Consider the following 18226-nt stretch of genomic DNA (forward strand, 5'->3'; position numbering starts at 1 on the left):
CACACGGCAACAAAGAGTAGCCCCCACTCGCCACAACTAGAGAAAGCCCGCGCACAGCAATGAAGACCCAACACAGCCAAAAATAAATAAATAAATAAATAAACCTATAGACAGTCAACGTGAATGAGAGCTAATGGCTAATTGTCAAATAGTTATAAAGCCACAGACACAGACACACACACACACCTGATCAAACCAAGTATTGGTGAGCACGTGAAGAAAATGGAACTCATACCCTGCTGGTGGGAACATATATGGAGTAACAACTTTGGAAATAGTTTGACAGTTTCTGGTTAAATATATCCCTAGTATATGACGCACCTATTCCACTCCTAAATATTTACCCAAGAGAAATGAAACCACAGGTCCAAAGACTTGTGCACAAATATTCATAGCAGCTTTATTTCTAGTAGCCAAAAAACTAGAGATCACCCAAATATCCATCAACAGGTGAATGGACGAACAGTGGCATATTCATACAATGGAATATCACTCAGCAATTCCAAGGATGAATTACCGATTTTCACAACAATATGGATGAATCTCAAAATAATTATGCTGAGTGGAAGAACCCAGCATAAGTATTTTGTATAATTCCATTTATAAAAAAGTCTAGAAAATGGAGGCTAATCTTATAGTGATAGAAAGCAGATGGATGGCTGCCTGGGAGGGGGATGAGGGTGGGCTGGGCCGAGGTATGGGAAGTGAGAGGGGGAAGGAGGGAGGATTTACAAAGGGGCATGAGGAAACTTGAGGGTATGATAGACACATTTATTATCTTGATTATGGTGATGGTCTCACACGTATAAACATATGTCATAACATCAAATTATTCATTTAAATATGTACAGCTTACTGTACACCCATTATATAATAAAACTGCTTTAGAAAAAGATAAAAGACTATCTAAAGCAAAAATAAGAACACCATATTGTGGGGTTTGTAACATATAGAATTAAAACATATAACGACAGTAGCAAAGGATGGGAAGGAGGAAACAGAAGTGATTGCTGGAAGATTCTTACACTATTACGCTAGACGCGAAGTGGAATAATGTCAGAGGTTAATTTGAATATTAGTTTTTAGAGTAAAATAACCTAGAAATAGGCCAAATTTGCCAAAACCATGTTGATTATTTGGGGCTAATAAAGATTATAATCCAGAAATATATTTTTGGAAAACACAGGAGACAACAAAGGTTTTCTAACGAGTCTACAGCATGCTTGCCGCGAAATGACGTGGTCTTTTGTTTGTTTTTCTGCTTTATAATGGAATGTGAAGCTAACTCTCTCACTACTGCTGCTACATAAACATTTCAGTTCTAATGACACAACTTAATGGTTGTTCACACAAACACTGAAGAGCCAGACAGACCTACAAGTCCATCGCAGCGATGCCACCACCCACCAGCCGTGAGACCCTGGGCCAATGACTAACACTTGAGCTCAAAACAGAGATGTCAACAGGACCTCTCTCACAGGATCGTTGAGAGGATGAAATGAAACAGTGCTTCTTAAGCACTGACCAGAGTCCTTGGCACAGAGGAAACACTAATAAATGGCTCTTCTTGTTATCAAGATTGTACCGAAGGAAAAAACAAACACTAAAAATATTTCAAAGTGTTTGTTATCAGGAGGCATACAATATTCAAAGAACACTAAAAGAAGGTACCACCCTTGAGTGAAATTATTTCTCATTGTTAACAGTTAAGCCATGTATCCATGTATTTTATGGATTAAAAAGAAAGTCTAAAATTCTCCTGTGCCTAAAATTTTGGAGGGCATAGGCAGGGGTCTTAGGTATAAAAGAAGTCAGCTCTCTGGTGTGTTAGGAGCACTGAAGGATAGGAGTATCTCGGGCCCTGGCAAGTGAGCTCACTTCTCCTTCCTTCCTGCAAAGCAGTTCTTCTGAAAGGCAGACTTGTGTTTAAAAAGAAAATTATGTGCACATTTCAAATTCCTTTTAACATACTATCAACCTAAATATTTGTGCTTCAGTGTTTTATATTTTGAAAAATTGCATTCAATTATGACATGTGAGAACTCCACAGACCTGAAAGGAACAGACCATTATCCCACGGAGAAACCATATTAAGTGCTTCGTTATGGAACCGTGATACGTATTTCAAAGGACATGATTCTAATCACCCTCCTTGTGATTTTCTTACCCATCTGAACAGTTCCGGGACCCAGCACTTGGTGGCTGAGCTCAGGGTGACCTCAGTGCCTGCTCACCCGAGACTCACCTTGGTCTCTCTGGAGAGGGGCTGGGGCCACGTGGAGGAGGTGTGCGGGGCACAGCTGGCTTCGGTGCGATGCTGGCTGCAGGGAGAAGGCCACGGATGATGTGTTTCTGCACAAATGAAACCCAGCAGAGGTCAATGGGATCATCTCTGGGGACTGCGACCACACCTCCCTGGGCCTGGGAGGGAACACCTGCACTGGTCACCCAGGGATCTAGTCACACCAGGAGGTCCACTCCTCCCCCTGCCATCCTCAAGCCCCATCTGGCCAGGCACACGTGCCCATGCAGGGAGCACCATATAGCTGCCCTCGGTGGGAACCCTCTGGCCCTTCCTTCCTCAGAACAGCTTCCCTGACCATCCCGCAGAGTCCCCCTCCAGCACCCCAACTGGTCTCACAGCACTGCCCCTGATGACCCTACTTACTCACTTGCCGCCCCCCCGGCTGGATGGAAGCTTCCTAAGAGCATGCAACCTTCTTGTCTTTATCAACCCTGGAACTCTGGCACTTAGCACATTGTCTAACACCTGGTAGGGGCTTAATAAGGACTTTAGGTAGTTTATCTCAAGGATGCAGAGTAACAAAAACTAGTTCTCACACACAATGAAAGTCGGAGAACCCTGCTTTAGGCAACTGGGAGGCCCTGAGAAGTTTCTGAGTGTAACCCAATCTTCATTTCCTGTGCACCAGCCATTCATTTGTATCTACTAGAGGCAAAATGCCATGACAGCATTTCACGACAATGAAGAAAATCTTGTCCTCATCTTTAAGGAGGGACAGTACAGAGGAGAAACACCCAGATATTTATAATACAACACAGAATCATGGAAAGTGCCAAGGCAGAGGTAAAGACAAAGTGCTGAGGTGACCCAGGGAGGGAAGGGCTCCCTCAGATCTGGGGGCCAGCAAGGGGACTAATGATGTCCTGTTGGAGAAAATCTCAGAGCATTTAGACTGGGTCTTCAAAGATGGCCACTGCTCTCACATTTGGGAATTGCGATAGAAAGGCATTCCAGGAGGAGGGAGCAAAAGGAACAAAGGAATGAAGCAAGACGTTAGTGGCAGTGTTCTAGAAATAAGCACTCCAGTTCGCTGGAACACAGAGGCATGTGAGTTGGAGAGGCTAGCAAAATGAGCTGGAGTCAGAGTGGGGACTGTTTCCATTTAAGAGTTTTGATACCAGACTAAGGAGATCTTGTGACCTAGTGAGAAGCACCCACTGAAAGTGGCCCCGGGGAAGACTAATCAGGCTGGGGTGGGCGCAAGGTACGGGGGCGAAAAGGAAGGTGCAAGCAAGGGGAAGAGCCAGGGCTCTGGGCATACTTCAGGAGTGAGGGACGAGCAGACCTTCCAAATGGCTTCTGCAGCCCTCCCGCCCCCCACCCCCAGTCCCACGTTGATGGCCAACCCCAAGAGCAGCCACTGCTGAATCCCACCATTCTCCAGGATATACACTTGTCTGCCACCTCCCCCATCCCCCACTGCCTGGCTGGCATCCAGAAGGTCCTTCGAAAAGGCCTCGTGAGTTTTGTATATTTATTTATTTTTTGATAGAGTGAATCTCACATAGTATGCTGAACATTTCTCCCCTGTACCACGATAATCATCTCCTAACTATGGTTCTCCTGCCTCTAGTCTCTAATAAAACACAGGATGATCCTACCTCAACCCAGCATGAAAACTCTCGGGTTGACAGAGAAATGTCCTCTCCTGGCACAGAAGGCTGCTAAGGCTGCTATCAGTTGGTTCCTATCAGTGGCCCCAGATTCTTTTCTGGCGGGCCCTCCTCATCCCTACACATGCTGTAGCACTCAGAATTGCCTTCCTGTTCCCACGTAGCAAATGACTCTTTGTCAGACTTTTGTACACGCTGTTTTCTCCACCTGGAATTCTATTTCCTTACTCCTCCCAAGGCCCAGGTCAACTCTCTCGGCTGACTTTGCTGCCCCTTCCAGTATATGCCTCTTCGGCACTTTCTCCCTCACCATTTTGTGTTGAATGACTGACTTATAGGTTTGTCTACCCTTTAGCCTTTGGGGCCATAGGCTGTCAATCAATTGTGGGTATCTGGCACACGCACAGTAGGAACTCAGTAACACAACAAAAACCTCAATAAAGATGCTGAGTTAGCAAAATTGCACTGGAAAAATATGCTTCAACTATGCCTTCCTTGCTTCTCAACATCCACCTGTCTAAAATGACTTCAGCAGGTCATAGGGCTGAGAACAGGAAGCCAAGTCAGACATGCTTTCTGATCCCAATCTGAAACGGAGTTCAGGTGTACCCTTATCAAAATGCTTTCTCTGTATTTAAACTATTAAGTTTATGGAGAACTGGATGTAAGTAGATCTGGGGTTTCACCAGGCAAGTATGGAAAAGGGAGACAGGAGCAACGCCATTGCGGTGGGGGGCAGTGGTTACAAAGAAGTATCATAGGAGGAGGGGTCAGAGAATGAGCCTGGAAGTGTGCGCCCGCAGTGCCAGAGTGGCCATGGTAAGGTCTGCAGGGAAGCATTCCAGGCAGAAGAAAGAGCAAAGACAAAGGCCTGAATAAATCTAAAGGTGGGAATAGCTGGAGCGTCTGTGTGTGTGACTTGTGGGCAGTGGGCACGATCAGAATTGCATTTTAAAAGAATCCCTTTGGCTGCTTTGTGGAGAACGGACCTAGGGGAAGGGCAGGAACGGAGACCGAGAAATAGGGAGGAGTTGCTGCAGCAGTGCAGGTAGATGATGGAGGGCGGGGTGGGAGCGGGGACGCCTGCCAGATGCATCTGGTGGGTGGAATCTATGGAACTTGCTGGTGGGGTGTACATGGTGCGCGGCGGAGGAAAGAATCAAGAATGACTTCCCACTGAGAAATATTCAGTAGTGGAGCAAGTTTGTGCCGGCAGGAGTGAACTCCCGACACCGGAGCGAAAGTTACAGGTGAGACAGGGCGAGTCCTATCGACTGAGGCCGACACTGGGATAGAGGATCCGTGTTCCAAACACGAAAATTCAGGGCTTCTCGAAAGAAAAAACAATTCCTCTTGTGCCGTTACCTTGCCTCCATCCCAAATCCCAACCCCTTCCCACTTAACTCCCGGCCCCACGGGCCAGAGCGCAGGCCGGGCGCAGATATACTTACAAACTGCCTCTTGCCGCCTCTCCGGACCCCCAGGAGCATCCTTGCTGCGGGGGTTGGCCAGACCGGCACTGGACTGACAAGCAGATCTCAGAACCGAGTAACACTCCCTAAAGCGCGCCACCTCCAACGGGCCTAGCCCCAGACGCCTTTTCTACGCAACCGACTTCGCAACAACCACGTCTGCCATTGGCTCTGCTTTTCCCGAGACCAATCAGAGGGAAGGTTACTGCACACCCGTCGCTCATGGCAACCAGCGGGCACTCTCAAATCCTCTCCAGGGCGGAAATGGTGTGCGCTGTTCATTCTCTTATTGGCCAGTCACGTGTCGATCTCTGAGGCCATAGCCTATCCGGCGCCAGGGCAGGCAGAGGGCGGGCAGGATAAAGGACGTGGAGAGCGCGCAGGAGAGAACCCGGAAGTGGGGCGCCGCAGGTAATGCCGCGGGAGACCCAGAACTGGGCCCTGGCCGGCTCGGCCCCCGCCCTGGACTGGATGGAGGAGCCACGGCGCGGGAGTGTCAGGGGCCAGGCAGGTGACGCAGATGAGGGACGGGGCTTCTAGGGCAGGAATTTCCTGGTTCTTAGGCTTTGGCTAATAATCAAGCCTCTTAAAGAACACACTGCAGACGGGCCCCTGCCAAAGAGGCCGGGGCTGGGAGTGGAATGCGGGGCCGTGTGCCGGAGAGCCTGCTCAAGTGCCGTCTTGTATTCCGCTCATTAGATCCAGGCAGCCAATGGAAGGGAACACCCCTGATGGCACAGGCCCCATGCACGTGCCGTTTGGGCACATTGTGGCCAATGAGAAATGGCGCGGGTCGCAGCTGGCACAGGGGATGCAAGGTCGGTGGGCTCCCTCTACTAAAGCCCTCTCTCACCTTAGCCCACTTTTTAAAAACGTTCTACCTACTGCCGTCTTTTCATCCAAAGCTCACGGAACTTATTTTCTTTTCTGTATTTTAAGGAAAAATTAAACTCGTTTTTGAGGATGGCCTGACACCGGTAGATTTTTACTTGTCTAGCAGATCCTGCATTCTTTATATCACCGAAGCTGATTTGGTGGCAGGAAATGGCTACAGAAAGAGACTTGTTCGGGTTAGAAACGTAAGTACTGAATTAAAGAAACAAATTGAAAATTGACTTCTATCCCCCCTCTGTCTATCCCTTGGAATAATTTATATAAAACCATTGGCCATTCCAAGCACCCTTGGATAGCTTCTTAGTCTTGAATGGAATTTTGTTACAAAATAGTTTCCTGTCTTTTTTTTTCATTGAAGTCCAGTAAACTTCAAGGGATTGTAGTAGTTGAGAAAACTCACATGAGTGAACAGTACTTTCCAGCCGTACAGAAATTTACTGTGCTGGATCTGGGGATGGTGTTGCTTCCAGTGGCCAGCCAGACGGAAGCGTCCTGTCTCATTATCCAGTTGGTAAGTACTGATTCCTACTCCTCCACGATAGGCCTGTGTTAGGACTCTTGACTGACCTTCCTGGACCTGTTACTCTGACAGACAGCTGCCCTTATTATAGGTACAATCCATCAGGTCACTCTCTATCAGTGACTGGTTTGGTTTCTAAAACCTTTTTGAGGAATTTAAGTTCAGAAGCTGCCTCTGCAGCTAGCTGAGCTTGCCCTCCATTCTAGGCAAGTATGTAACAAAGCAATCAAGTTGGAGACCTGATTTTAGCCTCCCAGGCTGTGATGACTCCATCATGCACTATTCTGCACTTAGGCTGGTGACACGGTCAACAGCTTCTTCGCCTCATCCACACGTATCTTTTTCTTCTTTTTTTTTTTCGGCCGGGCCACGCGGCCTGTGGGATCTTTGTTCCCCGACCAGGGATCGAACCTGCACCCCCTACATTGGAAGGGCAGAGTCTTAACTACTGGGCTGCCAGGGAAGTCCCGCCATGTATCTTTTGTCTGCACTTCTGTCTGCAAGTTCATGTGTTGGGTTTTTTTTAACCTAGTGGTTTTCCATATAGTTCATCTTTTCATAATTTTACTGATGCCTGAAAAATTATCTTCATGTTATATATGAGAATATTTGCAGTGGTGAATCAAGCTGAACCAAATGGAAAAACTAAAACTAAATTTCCACAAAACAGAATTTTAAGAAACCTCCAGTCTTCTAGAGGGCACTCATGTGCTTTTCCTTTCATCTCGGTTCAGGTTGAAGAGCAAACCAAAGAGCCCAGTAAGAACCCTTTACTCAGGAAGAAACGAGCTCTGATCTCCGAGCCAGCCCTCCTTCGAACTGTGCAACAGATCCCAGGAGTCGGGAAAGTTAAAGCTCCTCTCCTGCTCCAGAGGTTTCCAAGTATCCAGCAACTAAGTAATGCTTCCATCCAAGAACTGGAGCCGGTGGTTGGACAGTCAGTGGCCCAGCACATTTATGCGTTCTTCACCCAGTCCAGGTGATGGCTCTTCCCACGGCATCTCCTTTACACCACGAACCGCAGGATCTTGTTTTCTTTCACATTAAGAAACAATATTTCCTCTCACAGAAACTAGGGAAGGATGAAGTGAGGCCTGAATGGCACCTGCCAGTTGTCCTGCCCTGCTTTCTGGGCTCAGGTATTTACTTCAGGTAGTGTGCCCCAGATGGCACTGCCCGCACCCTGCTAGCATGAAGAGGGCTGGTGGACACCTTCCTAAGGGAGTCGGTTTAAACAGGGACTCTCAAGATTCAGCAAAAAGCCGGCTTGGGCAGATTTTAATGTGTGACCTTCACCTGTATCTATCATGGAAGGTGGTGGATGTGACCGTCTAAAGGAAACAAACCTACAATGAATGAAGCACTGTGTACCATGAGCCCCTTGTTCCTTCTGGCAGAGCCACTGTTCTTCAGGTCTGGTCTTAATACACCTGTGCTTTGAGGGTGGCTGCCAGTGTAAACAAACAATTGTCCTGCCTTTTTTCTTCCTTCCTTCCTTTCTCCCTCCATCCCTCCCTTCCGGGTAGCTGCACAGTTTGTTTGTAATCACTGAGCATGACTTCTGAACACAGAAAGCCTGGAGTCCAGAGTTCCCATTTTAAAATAAAAAGCCAATGTGTGCGAGGGAGGGAAAGAATGTGTTTGTAAATGTATAGCCCAACAATGGGAAGAGAAAAGGGAAAATGGCAGGTGCAGCTGCATCCAGAGAGGAGAGCCTGGGGATCAAAATGTACAACTGCTCATTCAAAAAATAAATACAATTAAAGAGGCTATATGTTTTCAGGGATACTAAGATAACTTGAGAGCTAAGTCCTGTTTTGTGAAATGTTAGTAATTTTTAAAAATCAAATACAATAACATTTTGTGCATTAGGGTAAAAATGATTTGAAAGAGGAGGGAATTAAAGTGAAATCAAAGTGGAAACCATTAACTCAGGCAAATGAATGCATTTATGTAAATATTTATACAAAAATAGCCCTAAGAGCAATGGATACACTTTCCCAAATATGGTTGTTTCCCTTTTGATATTACACACTAGAAAATATTTAAGTTTGTTAATTCTCAAAATTACATGTCAGTGATATATTTTTAAAAGCTATATAACTTGTACTATGCCAACAGTGAATCTTATTAGAGTCACAGTGTCATCCAACATATAGCAAGAGAAATCAGTTGGTAAGAATGTCATTTTAAAAAGTCAAATAGAGCTCTAAACTTGAATCATTTACATCCTGACCTTATACAATGTTTTTAACCCTTCTTAAAGACTCTTAAAATATACAACTATGTACTTTCTACTTTAAACAAAATGAAAAATGTTTTGAGTATCAAACAGTATATTATCTACCTTGTAGACAGCATCTTCATCTAACACTGCCACTGTGTTAGCGACTTTTAAATGACATAAAATAGAAGAAAAGTTGCTCCTAAATGGTTGTTTATCTAATAAGTCATGACAAATTTGGCACTAGACTTTATCTGGAAACAGCATTCATATTATTTAGAAATAATAGTAAAATCTTGTTGTTTTAGGTTAATGAATTCCCCTTAGGAAGGAGCTCTTTGGGACAGTTTTTAGTAACACAAATTAAAGTCTATCATTATTGTCCCTTGCCCTGCCTTAATTTGGGGTCATCTGAATTCTGAGATAAGGAATTATCCGTCTATCACCCAAGTCTGGAAACTTACAAATAGGACCAGTATAGGAAATCCTAATTTAACTCGGATAGTAAGTAGCTAAGAGTCTTAATTATAGTCGTTAAAAACAGCCATATGTCCACATTATTCTATTTACAATACTTTATATAATAAATAACTTGCAGCAATATGGTGAGACTCCCCTAATAAGTTTGTTTTCCACAAATTTCTAGAGGTTTCTTGTTACTGTCATTCATAAAAACATATCAATTGTAGGTTTACGCTGTGAGAAAATGGGATTTGAGAATATTTAGAAATTTTCCGCTATGGCACAAATATGAAGGCCCAGTCAGCACGGAAACGCTTTTGTTTCCTCACGTTAGTACAAAGAACTGTCGGAGGTGAGAAGGCTGAACGGAGAGGGGAGCTTCTTCTTGACCGGAGGCCCCGCAACCCTGACCCCAACCGATGGGAGGCACAAGGTGCTGGCCGACTTCTGTCTGTTCTTGTTGGTGTTCCAACTCAAAAAGGACAGCTTTTTCGAGATTTTCTTGGTTTTATCAGTTTTATCATCATCATCTGTGGCTAAGCAGATCATGGAGTAAGTTTTCTGCATCCCCACAGAGTATGTGGCACATTTACTATGCTGCACACAGAAAAAGGAAGAGAAAGGTGTTAGAAGTCAAGATGTCAGAGAAACGATTGCGAAGTTTGAGACTCAGATTCTGCACTCATAGCATCTTCTTTAAAATGACGTTGACATAATTCTGAAACTCAGTGACAAATGCTTATACAGAATTAGGTTCTTAACAACAAGGACAATTCTTAAGGAATATACTCAGTAGTAGTAGTTTAGGCTAGAGACCACTACCTTTTAAGGTTATTACATTTGAAAAAGTAATATATACTCATGGTCAATGATATGAAAATGCATGAGGTGAACAGTAGGTGTCCCTCCTACCTGGGCTTTCAGGCTCTTCCCCTGAGGTAACCACTATCTGTTACACTTTTAGAGATAACATTCATATACAGGTATTGATATGTGTGTAAGTATAAATCACCATTTGTCTTTCCTTAGGAATACACCACACACACTTGTCCGCACCCTGCTTTCTTCACTTAATGTATCCTGGATTTCAGCGCACACCAACAGATACAGATCAACTTCATTCTCTTTAAAGACAGTACAGGGTCCATGTGATGAGGATATTAAATTTTTCCAATTTTTTAAACGTGAAATAAACATAACGTCAAATTTACCATTTTAACCATTAAGTTCTGTTTATTTCACCGGTTTAAAGACATGCCCTCCCATGTGCCTGGACCCTCTCACTCCCTGTCTCCTCCAGGTATCCCCTCCTTTCTGCTCTCCTGTCTCCTAAACCTTTCCCAACTGCACACAAGCTAACTGTGCTATCAACACACACACCTTTGAAAAACTCTCCTTTACCCCTACGTCCCCTCCCAGCTACCACTGCAATATCTCTGCTCCCTTTCACAAGTCTTCCCTTTCTCTCATTCACTTGTTTCCTGTCCTCATCCAGCATGCTCCCCACTACCCAGTCCCCAAATCTTCCTGGGGCACCTCTCTGACACTCTCAGGGCCTTATGGAGCACAGCTGGAAACCACTGCACGTGTCTAAATCTTAGATTATACAGATGAGGACCATGAAGCCTGCTGAAGGTCAAACAGCTTATTAACAGCAGGCAGGGCCTGATTCCAGGTCTTTGATTCCAAGCCTGCGGTTCTTTCCACGACATCAGTGGTAGTCAGAATGGTGGTAGTCTCCATTTTCCCGAGGCTCAGAGCAAGTCTCTGACGCCCAAGGTCACGGAACTGGTGAAAGCCAGGATTCAAATGCAGGCAGTCTGAATACAGAACCCTTGCTTTCATCCCTACGTCAGATTCTTCATTGGCCTGGTTCAATCAGAAATGTGACAGGACTAACAGATAAGCCTTTCAGTCTCTTCAGGGGCAGGGCTGCTCTCTAAAGCTGCAGGTCCTCCGGCTGTGCCTAACAGACCCCAGCCCTCAGGCCAGAGCCCAGCACTTTTATATATCCTCTTCTTGGACAAACTTCTTTTGTTTCTGGTTGAGACCTTGATCACTAGTCTAGCAATGCTATGGATTCCACCCCCAAAAGTGCCATTTTTCATGATCCCTTCTCCCAAGATGCTCTGAGTCCCTTGACTACTTTATCTTCTTTTTTCTAATTGAGTTATAATTCACATACCATAAAATTCACCATTTTAATACAATCCAGTGGTTTTTAGTATAGTCACAGAGTTGTGCAACCACTAATATTACCGAATTTCAGAACATTCCCACCCCCCTCCAAAAGAAACCCTGGGGAATTCCCTGGCGGTCTGGTGGTTAGAACTCCGTGCTTCCACTGCAGGGGGCGTGGGTTCGATACCTGGTCAGGGAACTAAGAGCCTGCAAGCTGTGCGGTGCAGCCAAAAAAGAAAGAAAAGAAACCCTGTCCCGTCAGCAGTTACACTCCCCATTCCCCGACGCCCCAGCCCCTGGCAACCAACCACTAACCTACATTGTTTCTATGGGTTTGCCTATTTCTTACCAATGGAATCACATAATCATTCACTCTCCAACCCTCTCTGAGTCTGAGTTCTGTTGCCATTTCCCCATGAAAAGTGTCCTTTTGTCCTGCTGCCAAATATAATAGACATGGCCCTGCTTCCCTCATTCTCCACGTCTTAACTGTGTTCAGCACAAAACACCGCTCTTTCCGGGCAGGATCTTCTTCTCTTGGTTTCAGAAGCCCCTCTTTATCCCACCGGTCTGCACCTACTTCTAAATGACCTCCAGACGCTTGTGGTGTCTCTCGGGGTTGAGTCCTCCACCCTCAACCCCTCGAGGGTACTTTCGTTTAGTATCTTACAGCTTTAAACATCATCTCTGTGCGGATAATCCTCAAATATTTAGTTCTAGGCTGACATGTGCCTTGAACTGAAGATCTGAACATCCAGCTGCCTACTTTACCTTTACATCCGGATGCCTAATGGCACGCGAACCACACACTTGTTTTTCTCTCTCCTCGGCCTCCCTCAACCTTGCCCCGTCTCCCGTCATTAAGAAAAATGCTGCAGTAATTCAAACCAAAACCTGTGCAGTCCTCTCTCTTTCCTGCATCTTTTTTTTTTTTTTTTTTTTTTTGCGGTACGCGGGCCTCTCACTGTTGTGGCCTCTCCCGTTGCAGAGCACAGGTTCCGGACGCGCAGGCTCAGCGGCCATGGCTCACGGGCTCAGCCGCTCAGCAGCAGGTGGGATCTTCCCGGACTGGGGCACGAACCCGTGTCCCCTGCATCGGCAGGTGGACTCTCAACCACTGCGCCATCAGGGAAGCCCTCCCGCATCTTTTTTATACAAGTCATCTACAAATCCATCAGCTCTATATCCAAATTACGTCTCAGGTGCACCCACCTCTCTACACCTCCACTGTCACCCCCTAGTGGGACGGTGCTAACGTCACTGGCCTGGGTGACTGCCACAGCCAGCTTGCTCTGCGGCCACCCGGCTGGCCTCCAGACAGCAAGACGGCCTTCTAAAATAAACATCATGCCACGTCACTCCCCGTCTCAAAAGGTTTCAAACTCCCTCCACTGCCGATGAAGCCCTGCCTCCCTCCCACCGCATTTCCCTCCACTCTGGCCCTTGTCAAGATGCTCCGGCCGAAAGGCCTTCGTTTAGTTCCTCTGGCAGGTGAAGCTCATTCCTGCCACAGGGTCTGGTCTCTGCACCTGTTGGTGCCCCTTCCCACGTGCTCTTGTACCTCTTCACATGGCTGGTTCCTCCTGTCACTCAAGCCTCAGGGCAAGCCCTGCTCAGGAGTCCCTCCCAGCTCCAGTCATTCTAGTACATGACACATTTTATTTCCTTTACAGCACGTACCCAAAATCACAACCACTTATTGCATATTTAGTACCAGCTTTGTGGGGGCAGGGACCTTATCTGTCTAATTCCAGCTGTAGCTCCAACACCTGAGAAGGGCCTGGCACACAGTTGATGCCCAATCGATATTTGTTGAATGAATAAACACATACTGTTCTAGAGGGAAGCGTCCAAGGTACATAATTGAATGCAGCAAGCACAGAAGAGTGCGTATGCCACAATTCCTCCGACTTGGGGAAACAAAGGGATGTAACTGTGCACATGGACTTGCACAGGCTCAGACGCTTCCCAAGATCTCCCAGGAAACAGCTAACACTGTCCCGGACGACGTGCGGAGAGCATCTTCCACACATCATCTCAAGCCCTTCTGTATCAATTCAGTATTTTTTTTAACCATGAGTATGTACTACTTTTGCAACTGAAAAGAATTTAACCAGAAAAATAAATCAATTGGTTCTTTTATCTATAGCAGGGGTCCCAACCCCTGGGCCGTGGACCAATACCAGTCCACAGCCTGTTAGGAACCCGGCCGCACAGCAGGAGGTGAGTGGCAGGAGAGCAAGCAAAGCTCCATCTGCCACTCTCCATCTCTCCCCATCGCTCCCCGTCGCTCACGTTACCGCCTGAGCCATCCCCCCCACCCCGCCCCACCCCTCATCCGTGGAAAAAGTGTCTTCCGCAAAACCGGTCCCTGGTGCCAAAGAGGCTGGGGACCGCTGATCTATAGGATTTAAAAAAAAAAGCTTTCCAGTGATCTCTCTGACCCAAGTTGAGCACATCCCAGTGATGACGGGCTTAGGAGTTCAGTCATTTGTGGCACGTTACAAATGCAGGCAGGAGGCAGGGGTCCGGATAAAGACCTCTGGGGCTGGACTCACACTGACTTCACTCCACGTCGCTGTTTGCTGCCAGGGGCCATCAGCACTCACCATGGACGATGTGGCATCCAGGAGGCTCACGACCTTCATCTCAATGTCGTTCTGGCCAAAGCTCTTCAGCAGCTTCATAACCTCACTCACAGTCAGCCACTTACAGTCCACGTCTTGAATGGAAACAATATAATCCCCTTCCTTGGCTCCTGCCACCTATGAAAGTATGATTTAAATACAGGTCAATGTTCTGTTCATTCAGATCCCTAAAGCAGTTCCCAAGTTCATTAATAAAATAGTTATCTGCACAAATTTGCTTCAAGAAGGCAAAAATGAATCCTTTTCTCTTTGGGCAAGAAAGGTATGAGAGGCCTTTCACATAAAGCAAGGCCTTTTACATAGAGGAACCCTACATTGAATCACCCACATATATTTGTTTGGGCAGCTCTCTTTATATTTTACCAGTTTCACTGTCTGCAAAGATGCCAGGGAGTTTTGCTCCCAATTTAGAAGGGTCCACACTTACGGCAGCAGAGCAGTACGGATCCAGGAAGTGGACTTGAACCGGGGAGTTTCCTCTCAGGGTGAACCCCAAGTCTCCTTCTTCTGCAGTGAAGTGAATGCTTCGAGGAGGCGTCCATCTCTTATTAGCCGAAAACACAGATAAAGGGCCCTTTGGAACAGAGCATCATTAGCTGTAGGAGCTGAAGGCTGAATCAGGAACTTTTGAAAACCAAAGGAAATGATGCCTTATTGTCCTTACAGATTTCATTTGGCCCTGCTCCGAGACTAATGATACCATCAGGGATAATACGTGCTACGAAGTCATACAAGAATGTTAATTGCCATTTGCTCTAAAAGATCCAACATATTTAAGATAAAATTATCTTTTTAAAATTATCTTAATTTAAATAATCTTATATAACATCTCTAATTAAAAATCAAAAACATCTAAAAGTAGCCTTTTACATACTTGCAATTTATAAAACAGCTTTCCCCTCAAGTCATTATGAAATAAATGTTCAACATACCAGCTTCTGGAAGAAGTCCGTTACTGTCACCTTGGAGAACTGTGGCGGTATAATTTCAACCTCTCGCTCAGTTTTAGCTGGAAAAGAAGATTAAAAGTAAAAGCATAAATGTTTCTCTAATTGAAAGTTATCCTTGAAAACTCAGGCCTAACTCCATTTGGGTATCTACTATGAGCTATATCCCACTCTGGGGCTGGGACAGAGTAGTGGCAATAAGACCAATTCCCTGCCTTCGAGGAGCTTATTTGTATTCTAGGGGACATCCAATGGTATTCATAAAATCCTACTGAGAAGTAACCTACGTTTCAGGTGTGGCTGTTATGGAAATACCATGCTTTCAGCACAGTTTCGGGCGAGATGTGCTTCCTCTCTTCAGTATTAATGTGTGATACGAGGATTTCACAGTGAGAAGTGGGTTTGCCAAATCTCCACTATCATATTCACGGCAGGCTCAAGCCAACCCTTCCCATGAGGCTAGTCAGTGTCTAACAAAGGATCCCAGTGCAGGCTAAGTATACATGAACAACAGCATAAAAAGAAAATATGGGGAAGAAGACTGGCACTGCCAAGAAGACTGACACACCCCTGTATTCACGGGACGGCCCTGTGGTTTCTTACAAACGAACTGCTTCACACAGCACTGGGCTCAGACAGGTTACTCATCCACTACAAGAGTGGTGCCACCACCCCCAGACAGCCTCGCCAGGAGCTGTGCATCTCCCTCCCCCTGTGGAGGTTGTCTCTACTGTGTGGACAAGGGGGTCAGGGAAGTGGCCTGTGTCCATGAAGGAGAATCCCTGAGCGCCATTCCTGTTTCCACCAACCAGCTTGGTCACCTGGAACAAAGACTTTGATCTCTCTAAGCCTCCACTGCCTCATCTTTAAGATGAGGGTGATACTAGTATCACCCTCATAGTACTGCGGAGCGAGATCTCACTTGTATGTGGAATCTGAAACGGCCAAACTCTTCAAATCTATTTATGATAAAAACCCTCAATGAAGGGGGTATAGAGGGAACAAATCTCAACATAATAAAGGCCATATACGACAAGCCTTGAAAACTTTTCCTCTAAGATCAGGAACAAGACAAGGATGCCCATTCTTACCATTTTTATTCATCATAGTATTGGGAGTCCTAGTCATAGCAATTAGTCAAGAAAAAGAAGTTAAGGCATCCAAATCAACAGTAAAACTGACACTATTTGCAGATGACATAATCCTACTTAAAGAGAACCCTACAGACTTCACCAAAAGACTGGTTAGAACTAATGAATGAAATCAGTAAAGCTGCAGGATAAAAAATCAATATACGGAAATCCATGGCATTTCTATACACTAATAACAAACTATCCGAAAGAGAAATTGAGACAATCCAATTTACAACTGCACCAAAAATAATAAAACACCTAGGAATAAATTTACCCAAGGGAGTAAAAGACCTCTACACTGAAAACTATAGGACATTCATGAAGGAAATTGAAGAAGACACAAATAAATGGAAAGATAATTCCATGTCTGTGGATTGGAAAAATTAATATTGTTAAAATGGCCATAATACCCAAAGCAATCGACTAATTCAATGCAATCCCTATCAAAAATATAATGGCATATTTCACGAAACTAGAACAAATAATTCTAAAATTGGTATGGAAACACAAAAGATCCCGAATAAACAAAACAATCTTGAGAAGGAAGAACAAAGCTGGAGGTATCATGCTCCCTGATTTCAACTATACTTTGAAGCTACAGTAATCAAAACAGTATGGTATGGGCACAGAAACAGACACACAGATCAATGGAACAGACCTGAAAACCCAGAAATAAACCCACGCATAGATGAACAATTAATTTATGACCAAGAAGCAAAGAACAGAAAATGGAAAAAGGATGGTCTCTTCAATAAATGGTGCTGGGAAAACTAAACAGCCACATGCAAAACAATGAAACTAGATCACTATCTTATACCATGCACAAAAATTAACTCAACATGGAGTAAAGACTTGAATGTAAGACCTAAAACCATATAATTTCTAGAAGAAAACATAGGTGGAAACCTCAGTGACATTGTTTTTAGTGATATTTTTGTGGATCAGACTCCAAAGGCAAGGGAAACAAAAGCAAAAACAAACAAATGGGACTACGTCAAACTAAAAAGCTTCTGCACAGTGATGGGAACTATCAACAAAATGAAAAGGCAATTTACTGAATGGGAGAAGACAGTTGCATATTATATATGTGATAAGGAGTTACTATCCAAAGTATATAAAGAACACATACAACTCAACAACAAAAAAACAAACAACTCAATTGAAAAATGGGCAGAGGGTCTGAATAGGCATTTTTCCAAGAAAGACATACAGATGGCCAACAGGCACATAAAACAACACTAATTATTAGGAAAATCAAAACCACAATGAGCTATCACCTCACATGTGTTATAATTGGCTATTATCAAAAAGACAAGAAATAACAAATGTTGGAGAGGATGTGGAAAAAAGGGAACCCTCGTACACTATGGGTGGCACTGTAAATTAGTGCAGCCACTATGGAAAAACAGTATGGAGATTCCTCAAAAAGGTAAGCATAGTTCATATGACCCAGCCATTCCACTTCCGGGTATTAACGTGAAGAACATGAGACACTAATTCTAAAAGGTGTATTCACCCCTATGTTCATTGCAGCATTGTTTACAATAGCCAAGATATGGAAACAATCTAAGTGTCCATAGACGGATGAACAAGTAAAGAAGATGTGGTATATATATACAATGGAATACTACTCAGACAAAAAAGAATGAAATCCTGTGACTTGCAACTAAATGGATGGACCTTGAGGATATCATGTTAAGTGAAATTAGTCAGATAGAGGGGAAAAAAAGACGATATGATTGGAATCTAAAAAAAATCCCCCAAAATAAATGAACAAACAAAACAAAAATAAACTCATAGATACAGAGAACAGATTTGTGGTTACCA

General features: G+C 44.7%; 3 protein-coding genes across 5 annotated transcripts in view; 1 reads left to right on the forward strand and 2 right to left on the reverse strand.

Moving 5' to 3' along the window:
* CEP89 (centrosomal protein 89) overlaps positions 1-5478 on the reverse strand; it is a 78449-nt gene extending 72971 nt beyond the window's left edge. The window contains exons 1-2 of the mRNA XM_082862959.1: positions 5370-5478; positions 2246-2352 (exon numbers count right to left, since the gene is read on the reverse strand). Coding sequence (XP_082719085.1) covers positions 2246-2352; positions 5370-5408 — 146 coding nt within the window. The 5' untranslated portion in view covers positions 5409-5478. The remainder of the gene's footprint in view (positions 1-2245; positions 2353-5369) is intronic.
* A 615-nt stretch (positions 5479-6093) lies between these two features.
* FAAP24 (FA core complex associated protein 24) lies at positions 6094-7792 on the forward strand. Its single transcript, XM_082862353.1, has 4 exons — positions 6094-6208; positions 6330-6469; positions 6643-6795; positions 7539-7792. Exons 1-4 carry the CDS (start codon positions 6103-6105, stop codon positions 7785-7787), a joined length of 648 nt encoding a protein of 215 aa, XP_082718479.1. The 5' UTR covers positions 6094-6102; the 3' UTR covers positions 7788-7792.
* A 968-nt stretch (positions 7793-8760) lies between these two features.
* The window catches only part of RHPN2 (rhophilin Rho GTPase binding protein 2), a 57125-nt gene continuing 47659 nt past the window's right edge, over positions 8761-18226 (reverse strand). Inside the window, exons 12-15 of one of the 3 annotated variants that reach the window (XM_082862350.1) lie at positions 15252-15328; positions 14747-14893; positions 14281-14436; positions 8761-10087 (exon numbers count right to left, since the gene is read on the reverse strand). In XM_082862350.1, coding sequence (XP_082718476.1) covers positions 9821-10087; positions 14281-14436; positions 14747-14893; positions 15252-15328 — 647 coding nt within the window. In that variant the 3' untranslated portion in view covers positions 8761-9820. Of the gene's footprint in view, positions 10088-10123; positions 10615-14280; positions 14437-14746; positions 14894-15251; positions 15329-18226 lie in introns of those variants that run through there. The other 2 variants (XM_082862351.1, XM_082862352.1) reach the window with 2 other exon arrangements.

Source organism: Leucopleurus acutus (genome assembly GCF_964270905.1).
Source record: "Leucopleurus acutus genome assembly, chromosome: 20".
Taxonomy (NCBI): Eukaryota; Metazoa; Chordata; class Mammalia; order Artiodactyla; family Delphinidae; genus Leucopleurus; species Leucopleurus acutus.

What these genes read in the sequence shown, in the direction of transcription:
- FAAP24 (XM_082862353.1), top strand. Translation starts at nt 6,103, where the DNA reads ATGGAAGGGAACACCCCTGATGGCACAGGCCCCATGCACGTGCCGTTT. An exon ending in GCTGGCACAGGGGATGCAAG is followed by an intron (nt 6,209 to 6,329) that starts GTCGGTGGGCTC and finishes CTGTATTTTAAG; the next exon opens with GAAAAATTAAACTCGTTTTT. An exon ending in CCTGTCTCATTATCCAGTTG is followed by an intron (nt 6,796 to 7,538) that starts GTAAGTACTGAT and finishes ATCTCGGTTCAG; the next exon opens with GTTGAAGAGCAAACCAAAGA.